The sequence below is a fragment of the Hyla sarda genome (genome assembly GCF_029499605.1).
Source record: "Hyla sarda isolate aHylSar1 chromosome 1 unlocalized genomic scaffold, aHylSar1.hap1 SUPER_1_unloc_7, whole genome shotgun sequence".
NCBI classification, from domain to species: domain Eukaryota; kingdom Metazoa; phylum Chordata; class Amphibia; order Anura; family Hylidae; genus Hyla; species Hyla sarda.
In genome coordinates this window covers 58,832-71,029 of record NW_026607593.1, presented here as the reverse complement: position 1 = coordinate 71,029, position 12,198 = coordinate 58,832, and the positions used below count along the sequence as shown (strand labels likewise).

Here is a 12,198-nt window from a genome sequence, read left to right as displayed (position 1 = left end):
CTCATACGTTTTTACATCTGACAGTGCCCATTCCAGAGCTGTACTCACTATTCTGCTGGTGAGTTCACTGTGTACATTTATTATTTTTAGGTAAGGCTGGGTTCACATATCATTGTTGGACATCACCGTTTCCCTCTAGCGTGCACTGGAGAGAAACCGTTCCAATAACTTATCCAATACGTCAGATATAAACCCAGCATAATGATCCGGACTTAATAATCTCAGAACGGACTTGTGACTTATCACAGATAAATTAATACCAAGAGGGGGAAATAATTAATCATCACATGAACTATTTTTGATCACACAAGAGAAAAAAAATTGTCCGTATTGTTTTCTGTCACTCCTGCTGTATCACCAACTAATGCTGGGTTCACATATGTCCGGAATAGGGGAACTCAGCCTAAATCTCAACACAATTGATGCCAGAACAGGTGACAACTTGTCATCATTTGTGTGGCATCCGGCATCCATTGATCAGAAAGCTGCGTTCCCATGTCCAGTGCCCTCCGGCGTGTCCAACCATCCTGCTTAAAAATTGAGACGCCAGATGATTGTGAACTGTCTAAGGGTTCAATCACATATATCAGGCGTCAGGAGGGAAAGTGATGCTAGAACTGATCCCATTATTTTATATGGGACTGTTCACAATCATCCGGCGTCTCAATATTGACGCCAGATAGTTGTACACGCCTGAGGACACTGGACATGGGAACACAGCTTGCTGCGTTCCCCTGTTCATTGCCCAGAATCAATGTATACCGGATGCCACACAGATGATGACAAGTTGTCATCAGTTGTGGTATAAGTTGTGTCGAGATTGCCGGACATATGTGAACCCAGCCTTATTGTGTGTTCTGAAATGGTTTAGACTTGTTTTTCCTAAATTATGATAGTCCAATAAAAAGGTATTACAAGATACTGCTACATGATTGTGAATTTTGCATCACTGAACTAATAGGGCAACTCAAATATAGTTTATATATATATTTAGTATTTGTATGCAAACCAACCTGTATAGATCTGTGGTCGTCAAGACCCAAACAGCAAAATCCAAGTCAATATTAACCTGAAAAAATAGAATAATAAATATAAATATATATGTACATGTTTTTATCTGTCTCTCTGTTTCTCTCGGTATTTATTAAAAAAATTAATTATAGGTTTTTGAAAACTTACCTGAATAAATCAGGTGTTGATCTTTCTCTAAATCCAACACAGAAAAATTATTTTTCAAAGATACTATGAAATATAATATAATAAAATAATAATAATACACAATTTACAACACTGATATGATAAGTTACTAGACATTGTAAATATGGGTTAAGTTAGGAATTTTAATTTCCCTGGTTTTGTAGCATACATTTGTCTCAGAGTTTGTCTCAGTTGCTGTTTTTAGACTAGTCATCGCAACGTTTGCTTTATAAGGGTTTTCACATGGATCATACCAAGTCATGGTTACAATTGATATAATGCAGTGGTCATGAATTTATCATGTGAGACTTTATCATGTCAGTTAGTCGCACCTCTTGGCGCTACTTTGGCAACATATGCGCAAATCTAAACCAGCACTGGCTTGGCTTACAGAACTGTGGGTGGACCGCATTTATAAACTCATTCGGGGACATTTATCATCGTTGCTTTGATAAGCGAGTTCTGTAGTCATTTTTTTCTTGCTTTTGCTTATGTATGACATTTATCATACTATCACAGGGGGTTGATAAGCAAAAACCAATTAATGACTACAGAAAACCACTTTGAATCTTTAAAAAAAAAAGTGCTATATATATATATATATATATATATATATATATATATATACACACACACAAAACAAAAGGGAAGAAGCCGCACAACTCAGAGATGCCAGATGCAAGCCGGTACAGGCTTTTTGGTACGGATATCCAAAAATGAGAAATCCAGCAGCACACCAATATAGTCTTACTATGGGTGAATAAACTTCACAAACAGTTTTTCACTATATTGGTGTGCTGCTGGATTTCTCATTTTTGGATATATATATATATATATATATATATATATATATATCTATATATATATATATTCATGTGTGTGTGTTTAATACATTATTTTTAACACTGTTTTTTCTCCATAAATGTACTTATTGAAATTTTTTTTTGTTACTTCTTATTTCAGATGCGTGTATCCTGTGGACTCCTTCGGTGGACTACTTTTGAAGACCGGCGTTTTTCTTTGCTTGATGTTAATAAAATGGTTAACGAGGGCTTGCGGGGGGAGTGTTTTTTTGTAATAATTTTTTTTTTTTTAAACCTGTTGTTTTTTTAAATGTTACTTTACAGGCTTTGTAGGGGAAGCTGTCTTATAGACGGAGTCCATTACTAAGCCGGGGCTTAGCGTTAGGCACAAAAACAGCTAGCGCTAACCCCCAATTATTACCCCGGCACCCAACGCCACAGGGGTGCCGGGAAGAGCCGGTACCAACAGGCCCGTAGCGTCAAAATTTGCGCTCCTGGGACTAGGCGATAACATGCTGGCGTTATTTAGGCTAGTTTTTGTTTTTGTTTGTTTTTGTTATTACCCTGGTACCCAACGCCACAGGGGTGCTGGGAAGAGCCGGTACCAACAGGCCCGGAGCATCAAAAATGGCGCTCCTGGGCCTAGGCAGTAACAGGCTGGCGTTATTTAGGCTGGGGAGGGCCAGTAACAATGGTCCTCGCCCACCCTGGTAACGTCAGGCTGTTACTGTTTGGTTGGTATTTGGCTAAGAATAAAAATAGGGGGGACCCTATGTGTTTTTTTTTATATTTAATTATTTTTATTTTTTTTAAACGCATAGGGTCCCCCTATTTTTATTCTCAGCCAAATACCAACCAAACAGTAACAGCCTGACGTTACCAGGGTGGGCGAGGACCATTGTTACTGGCCCTCCCCAGCCTAAATAACGCCAGCCTGTTACTGCCTAGGCCCAGGAGCGCCATTTTTGATGCTCCGGGCCTGTTGGTACCGGCTCTTCCCAGCACCCCTGTGGCGTTGGGTACCAGGGTAATAATTGGGGGTTAGCGCTAGCTGTTTTTGTGGCTAACGCTAAGCCTGGGTTAGTAATGGACTCCGTCTATAAGACAGCTTCCACTGCAAAGCTGTAAAGTAAAGTAAGAAAAAAACACAACAGGTTTAAAAAATTTATTACAAAAAAACACTCCCCCCCACAAGCCCTCGTTAACCATTTTATTAAAATCTAACAAAGATAAATGCTGTTCATCGAAGTAGTCCACCGCATCCGAACAAGTCCACAGGATACACAGATCTGAAATGAGAAGAAAATAAAAACCATGAAAAATGGGTTAGTAAAATGGTGGAGTAAATTTAGTCAATTTTTTAAGGTAGTTCCGACTTTTTATTGCGCAGTTGCGACTGTCACAGTTAATAAATAGCGGACTAAAGTAAATTCCTTTTGAAAAAAATACTACGTAAGCAAGTTGGAATTTTTAACTAGACCCTAATTCATCATTCTTTGACAAGTCGAGATAAGAAAGTAGTCTGTAATGTTTCTTGCCATAAATTATCATTAGGTCAGCAGAGTCTTCACTAGACATCCAGACATTAAAGGGTGTAGCCTTGTAGGTCAGGTTGTTTTTACACTATTTATTTTTGATTTTAAAAAAGCATACATGAACAAACAGATGTAGGCACCCTGTACAGAAAACAATAATGTCTATTATATATAATATATTATTGTGTGCGTATATATATATATATTCTTCTAGGTATACCTGCCATTATATATTTCCTAATACTGCGCCTAAGGCTGTTTCACAACTACAACTCCCAGCATTCGGTGATAGACAAAAGCTGTGATGTCATGCATGAAGTTGTAATGTCAAACAGCTGGAGGCACACGGTTTTGAAAACACTCATGTCATGGATATATACTACGTTTTATATCTATGCCCAGAGTGTTTTACTTAAAGTGTGTCTCCAGCTGTTTCACAATAAAAAAAATTCTGCATTGGCTAAACTATTGGCTATCCCTGAATGCTGGGAGTTGTAGTTGGGAAACATCATTAGGCGTCCTATTAGGAAATATATAATGGCAATAATATATAGGAAAATACATATACATACAAACACACATATATACAAACACACATGCATATATACATATATATATATATATGTGTATTCTACTATATATTCCTGCCATGATACATTTCCTAATATTTCCCAACTACAATTCCCAGCATGCCATGATTGCCATTAGCTGTCAGGCCATGCTGAGAATTGTAGTTGTGAAACAGCTGGAGGCCCCCTATTAGATAACACTCATGCCAGATGTATATATAGTATATCATTACATACAAATATATCCAAATATATATATATGTATGTATGTATGTAATGATATACTATATATACATCTGGCATGAGTGTTATCTAATAGGGGGCCTCCAGCTGTTTCACAACTACAGTTCTCAGCATGGCCTGACAGCTAATGGCAATCATGGCATGCTGGGAGTTGTAGTTGGCAAACTACAAGAAGAATCTTTGTAAATATTTTAATTGATGCCAGATCCCAAACAAAACAATTTCTGGCCGTAATTTGTAAAGTTTGTAAAGTAATATAAGACCTCAGATCAGACTTACCCATCCGGAGGATCAGCGCAGCAATGAGTGCGCGCGCTGCCTCCGGACAGGGTAAAGGGGGCGTGTGGGGTTGCGCGCGAAGCCAGTGGAGTTGGCCAATGCGCGCAGCCCCAGCTATCAGCGTGCTCGCTCTCTGTTTGATTGACAGGCGGGAGCGAGCACCGCAGTGACTGAATTTCGACTCATTGCCAGGATTAAATGAGTCGAAATTCTGTAGTGATGTCACTGCCGAATGCATTCGGCCACTAGGAGGGCGACCCCTAGTGGCCGAATTTAAAAGTGATTTTAAACTGGTTTAAAATCACTTTTTTAAATTAAAGTATATTAGAGATATGTTGTAGTACTTAAGTACTACAACATATAAAACATTTTTTTCATGACAGTGCCCATTTAAGTGATATTTCATAGTATCACTGCTCCCCTCCCCCGGGACTATATAGATGGCTGCTTACTGTCTGGCCCCTAAGGATAGAATTGGCAGTGCTGTGCGCCACTTAACCCTAGATAGACTGGTTGTTCTTATCCCAGTGAGTAAAGGGACAATAAGCAGCTATCTGTATAGTGTGTGGCCCCAAAAAAGTTAAGTGGCAATGCATCACCACCATTTAACTCCTTCATGGCTGACTGGGCAGGAGGTATATAATGTATAGCCATGGGCCCCGCTCCGGAGCAGGAGACGCTTCAAATCTGGCATATCTTCTGCTCTTGTGCAGGAAACCCCTTTCAGAGCAGGGACTCCTGTCATTAAAGTGATAAGATTTGGAGGGGAGGGGGAGGCCGCTGCCAGTCTATGAAGCACAGTCAGGAGTTCACCACGATTCATAGCCCCTAGGTCCTACCTGCTATCAGCATCTGGGACTCATTGCTAATGCCGGACATCACCAATGCCAAAAATCTATTTCCGGTAGCTCAGTGGATCTGATAAGGACACCCACAGTGAAATAGCGGGGTCCCGGTCAGCTGAGAGAACGTGTGGAGGTCCCTAACCTCGCTCCACGCTGTCTGAACGACGCTCCAATCCTGCAGGCAGCCTCAGCATCACAGCATTGATCAGTGTATGTAATCTATAGATTCCATGTAATAGTCTACTACAGGGACTAAAAAACTGGGAATAAGGTAAAAAGAACATTAACTTAATGTGAATAAGCCCCTCCCCTAATAAACGACTGAATCTTCCCCATTTACCAATTTATTTTAAAATAAAATAATGTAAACAAAAAATAGACCTAAACATATGTGTAACCGCACGGTCAATGGCGTAAACGTAAAAAAATAAAACTTCATGGACCAGAAAAAAATTCTTAAAAAGTGATCAAAGAGTCTCATCAAAACTAAAGTGGTTCCAATAAAAATTACAGATCACGGCGCAAAAAATGACTTTCATACATCCCTGTATACGGAATAATAAGAGAGTTATAGGGGTCAAGGTAGGACAATCTGATACAGACTCATTATTGTACAAAAAGTAAGAATTGTTTTATATTTTAAAAGTATTAAAATAAAACCTATATAAATCATTTATCATTGTAATCGTTTGGACCTACAGAATAAAGAGAATTATTACTGTAATGTGCACTGCGTCCAAACAGAAGACCCCAGATTAAAAAAATTACTTTCACCCAACAATTCATATTTTTTTGTCCCTTGTTGTAGATTTTGAGGTAAAATGAGTGATGTCATTACAAAGTACAAATCGGTGGTGAAAAAAACAACAAGAACAAGAACAAGAAGCCTCATATGGGTTTGTAAGGAGGAATTTGCAATCATTATGGCTATTAGAAGGGAAAAAAAATTAAAAAGAGAAATCACTGTGTCCTTAAGGGGTTAAAACTCAAAACTACCGAGTCCTGAAAGGGTTAATAGTTCAAAAACCCATCTGACAGCCTCCACATGTAACCACACACATACCTCCACTTGCAGAGCTGTACAGGAGCCACTTATAGGACCTGCATGATGTCACAGTCATGTGATCAGTCACATGGAGGAGGAGGAGTCACATGATCAGGGGCTGCTGCTCTAGGCTCATCTGCTCAGTGTATGCAGGACTCTGCAGTCACATGACCATTGTCACAGGTCCTTCTCTCACAATCTCTTCTATCCTGCACTGCTGAGCTCCGCCCACTCCTGTCACATGATCCACCCCACAGGTCCTTCAGCCACAGTCACATCTATACTGCTAAACTTCGCCCCAAAATGTACTGGTCACATGATTGTGACATCATCACAGGTCCTACACCTCCAGCATGTAGCAGATACAGAGCAGGTCCTGGTGGGGCAGTCACTGCTGCTGTGTGTGGAGATCTCTCAGAGCAGCAGCCCCTGATCATGTGACTCCTCCTCCTCCATGTGACTGATCACATGACGGTGACATCATCGCAGGTCCTGTAAGCACACGGCTCCTCTACAGATACAGGTATGTGTGTGCGGTCACCATCAGATCAGGATTATTGGGGATGTTTATTATTAACCCTTAAGGACACAATGTATATTTACATTCTGTGCCCCATATGGGACTTTGAGGTGAGCTCAGGAGCTATAAGCAGCCAGGACTCACCACTAATGACGCTCATCATCATTAACCCGTTAGATTCCATGATCAACGTCGATTGCAGGATCTAAAATGAGTAAAATGCAGTTGTTGGGGGGCGGAGTCTAGATCAGCTGAGATGACGGCCGGAGGGCCCCTTACCGTGCTCTGTGCTCAGTTCGGTGCTCTAAGTATACAGACACCTCCACAGCCTGTATAAGCCGAGCACCGATAACACTGATCACTATGGCAGAGCGTTATTCAGGGTTTGTAATAGAAGCCCCTCCCCTAATAAGTTTATATCCCATTTTTGTAATAAAATAATGTAGGTGGGCGTGGCTTAGACATGGCGCTGTACGGTTGTTTCTCTAGGGAGCGCCGTGCCGACCAGCGGTTGTTTGCCTGATTTCCTCCCTATACTGCCCCCCAGGGGATGTCTGGATGGTGAAGGTATCAGGTCACTTACCCGCCCATCCTGTCACCTGATCAGTCTCTTTTCTCCGGGTATCAGCCACTTCTTCCATACAGGACTATGTAAGCATCAGGTTTTTTAAGTTTCTCCCGCTCCCCTATTATTACTATAGACAGTGTTTCCAAACCAGCGTGCCTCCAGCTGTTGTAAAATTCAACTCCCAGCATGCCCTGACAGCCAAATGCTGTAACAGCTGGAGGCACCCTGCTTGGGAAACACTGACTCCGGTGGTGGCCCAGACCCTGCGTGTGTAACGGTATATGATGCTCGGCCTCTGCTGCAGGTAATAGCAGGTTCTTCCGGGGGGACATATCACAATTCACATAAAATCCTGATGTAATTGTGATGTATATTGTGCCCCCTAGTGGACACATTTCAGTATTCTTCATTGGACAATGTCATATTGAATCCCTCTATTCTTCTCCCTGCTCTGATGAAGACGTTCTGAATACACCGCAGCCTCAGAGATTAGGAGAAATGGATTCACAACATCTTCAGCAGAGCAGGGAGAGCGACCTCAGAAGACCTGGAGGACCAGAGCGCCACCACTGGACGGGAGAGGGGAGTGCGCTCTAGTCTCTTATTTTACAGCCCTCGGGCAATGGATTTTGTTTTATAGAGAAATCTGAAAACTCCTATAATGTCTCCTCAGATGTTTCCCCAGATTATCTCCAGGAAATGGATTTTATTTCTCCATAGAATCTGGTGCGGTTTATCATCGTCTCCTCTTCTTCCCTTCAGGTTTCTCCAATCCAGGATCCTCTGCTGATATCTTCTATATAAGAGAAATCTCCTGGATGACCCATCAACCATGGAGAGAGACAGGAACAAGATGGCCGACAGGATCATAAACCTCACCCTACAGATACTCTTCCGGCTTACTGGAGAGGTGAGGGATTCTGGGAGTGATGTCACATGACCTCATTCTTATCTATGTAATAACAGATGGATATGACTGGAGAGGTGAGGGATTCTGGGAGTGATGTCACATGACCTCATTCTTATCTATGTAATAACAGATGGATATGACTGGAGAGGTGAGGGATTCTGGGAGTGATGTCACATGACCTCATTCTTATCTATGTAATAACAGATGGATATGACTGGGGAGGTGAGGGATTCTGGGAGTGATGTCACATGACCTCATTCTTATCTATGTAATAACAGATGGATATGACTGGAGAGGTGAGGGATTCTGGGAGTGATGTCACATGACCTCATTCTTATCTATGTAATAACAGAGGGATATGACTGGAGAGGTGAGGGATTCTGGGAGTGATGTCACATGACCTCATTCTTATCTATGTAATAACAGATGGATATGACTGGAGAGGTGAGGGATTCTGGGAGTGATGTCACATGACCTCATTCTTATCTATGTAATAACAGATGGATATGACTGGAGAGGTGAGGGATTCTGGGAGTGATGTCACATGACCTCATTCTTATCTATGTAATAACAGATGGATATGACTGGAGAGGTGAGGGATTCTGGGAGTGATGTCACATGACCTCATTCTTATCTATGTAATAACAGATGGATATGACTGGAGAGGTGAGGGATTCTGGGAGTGATATCACATGACCTCATTCTTATCTATGTAATAACAGATATGACTGGAGAGGTGAGGGATTCTGGGAGTGATGTCACATGACCTCATTCTTATCTATGTAATAACAAATGGATATGACTGGAGAGGTGAGGGATTCTGGGAGTGATGTCACATGACCTCATTCTTATCTATGTAATAACAGATGGATATGACTGGAGAGGTGAGGGATTCTGGGAGTGATGTCACATGACCTCATTCTTATCTATGTAATAACAGATGGATATGACTGGAGAGGTGAGGGATTCTGGGAGTGATGTCACATGACCTCATTCTTATCTATGTAATAACAGATGGATATGACTGGAGAGGTGAGGGATTCTGGGAGTGATGTCACATGACCTCATTCTTATCTATGTAATAACAGATGGATATGACTGGAGAGGTGAGGGATTCTGGGAGTGATATCACATGACCTCATTCTTATCTATGTAATAGCAGATATGACTGGAGAGGTGAGGGATTCTGGGAGTGATGTCACATGACCTCATTCTTATCTATGGAATAACAGATCGATATGACTGGAGAGGTGAGGGATTCTGGGAGTGATGTCACATGACCTCATTCTTATCTATGTAATAACAAATGGATATGACTGGAGAGGTGAGGGATTCTGGGAGTGATGTCACATGACCTCATTCTTATCTATGTAATAACAGATGGATATGACTGGAGAGCTGAGGGATTCTGGGAGTGATGTCACATGACCTCATTCTTATCTATGTAATAACAGATGGATGTGACTGGAGAGGTGAGGGATGCTGGGAGTGATGTCACATGACCTCATTCTTATCCATGTAATAACAGATGGATATGACTGGAGAGGTGAGGGATTCTGGGAGTGATGTCACATGACCTCATTCTTATCTATGTAATAACAGATGGATATGACTGGAGAGGTGAGGGATTCTGGGAGTGATGTCACATGACCTCATTCTTATCTATGTAATAACAGATGGATATGACTGGAGAGGTGAGGGATTCTGGGAATTTATGTAGTGATATTAATGTGTCTCTCCATACACAGGATTACACAGTAGTGAAGAAGTCCTCTAGTGGGCACTGTCGGGCCCCTGTGTGTGAAGGATGGGGAAGAACCCTGAGCCCAATCCCGGGGCCCCCACCTCACTCCCTGATACATGAGGAAATGGATGAACAGAAGATCCGAGAACTCATCAACAAGATGATGGAGCTGCTGACTGGAGAGGTGACCCTGCTGGGACATTATACAGTAATGGAGGGGTCTGGTGATGACTGGAGAGATGACACTGCTGGGACATTATACAGTAATGGAGGGGTCTGGTGATGACTGGAGAGGTGACACTGCTGGGACATTATACAGTAATGGAGGGGTCTGGGGATGACTGGAGAGGTGACACTGCTGGGACATTATACAGTAATGGAGGGGTCTGGTGATGACTGGAGAGGTGACACTGCTGGGAATGCTGGGACATTATACAGTAATGGAGGGGTCTGGTGATGACTGGAGAGGTGACACTGCTGGGACATTATATAGTAATGGAGAGGTCTGGTGATGACTGGAGAGGTGACCCTGCTGGGACATTATACAGTAATGGAGGGGTCTGGTGATGACTGGAGAGGTGACACTGCTGGGAATGCTGGGACATTATACAGTAATGGAGGGGTCTGGTGATGACTGGAGAGGTGACACTGCTGGGAATGCTGGGACATTATACAGTAATGGAGGGGTCTGGTGATGACTGGAGAGGTGACACTGCTGGGACATTATACAGTAATGGAGGGGTCTGGTGATGACTGGAGAGGTGACACTGCTGGGACTTTATACAGTAATGGAGGGGTCTGGTGATGACTGGAGAGGTGACACTGCTGGGACATTATACAGTAATGGAGGGGTCTGGTGATGACTGGAGAGGTGACACTGCTGGGACATTATACAGTAATGGAGGGGTCTGGTGATGACTGGAGAGGTGACACTGCTGGGAATGCTGGGACATTATACAGTAATGGAGGGGTCTGGTGATGACTGGAGAGGTGACACTGCTGGGACATTATACAGTAATGGAGGGGTCTGGTGATGACTGGAGAGGTGACACTGCTGGGAATGCTGGGACATTATACAGTAATGGAGGGGTCTGGTGATGACTGGAGAGGTGACACTGCTGGGACATTATACAGTAATGGAGGGGTCTGGTGATGACTGGAGAGGTGACACTGCTGGGACATTATACAGTAATGGAGGGGTCTGGTGATGACTGGAGAGGTGACACTGCTGGGAATGCTGGGACATTATACAGTAATGGAGGGGTCTGGTGATGACTGGAGAGGTGACACTGCTGGGACATTATACAGTAATGGAGGGGTCTGGTGATGACTGGAGAGGTGACACTGCTGGGACATTATACAGTAATGGAGGGGTCTGGTGATGACTGGAGAGGTGACACTGCTGGGAATGCTGGGACATTATACAGTAACACCACTGGAGGGGTCGGGGTGATGACTGTATCATTGTGTGTCAGGTTCCTATAAGGTGTCAGGACGTGGCGGTCTATTTCTCCATGGAGGAGTGGGAGTATGTAGAAGGACACAAGGATCAGTACAAGGATCAGGTGATGATGGAGGATCAGCAGCCCCTCACATCACCAGGTAATAGACATGACTATATACACACGTCCTCTCATTATTTGTATGTAAAGAATGAATTCAGTCTCTGTATGTGTTCCCTACAGTCAGATCCAGTAAGAGAACAGCACCAGAGAGGTGTCCCCGTCCTCTTCTTCCACAGGATGATCAGGTAGATGGAGATATTCCCTATGATCTGTAGAAGGGCTGTGAAGCTCTTGTGGTCAGTCCCCTCACCCTCCATGACTCCTCATCTCCTGCTCATCTATAATCTCCCACGTGACTTCTACTGTCTAATGACGTTTACTATATTTCTTCCACATCTTATGAATCAGGGTGAAGATCTGAACAATATTAATGCT

At 42.7% G+C, this 12,198-nt stretch overlaps 2 protein-coding genes across 2 annotated transcripts in view; one reads left to right on the top strand and one right to left on the bottom strand.

The window, feature by feature from the left end:
* Positions 1 to 12,198, bottom strand: part of LOC130298252 (zinc finger protein 850-like) — a 411,906-nt gene that overhangs the window by 348,700 nt on the left and 51,008 nt on the right. The window lies entirely within an intron of this gene.
* On the top strand, positions 8,373 to 12,052 carry LOC130298272 (gastrula zinc finger protein XlCGF66.1-like). Its single transcript, XM_056551203.1, has 4 exons — positions 8,373 to 8,514; positions 10,263 to 10,442; positions 11,734 to 11,860; positions 11,944 to 12,052. The coding sequence occupies exons 1-4, from the start codon at positions 8,437 to 8,439 to the stop codon at positions 12,036 to 12,038; spliced, it is 480 nt and encodes a 159-aa protein (XP_056407178.1). The 5' UTR covers positions 8,373 to 8,436; the 3' UTR covers positions 12,039 to 12,052.

Coding starts and splice junctions, on each gene's coding strand:
- LOC130298272 (XM_056551203.1), top strand. CDS start 8,437: ATGGAGAGAGACAGGAACAAGATGGCCGACAGGATCATAAACCTCACC. Junction 8,515..10,262: donor TCTTCCGGCTTACTGGAGAG/GTGAGGGATTCT, acceptor CTCCATACACAG/GATTACACAGTAGTGAAGAA. Junction 10,443..11,733: donor TGGAGCTGCTGACTGGAGAG/GTGACCCTGCTG, acceptor ATTGTGTGTCAG/GTTCCTATAAGGTGTCAGGA.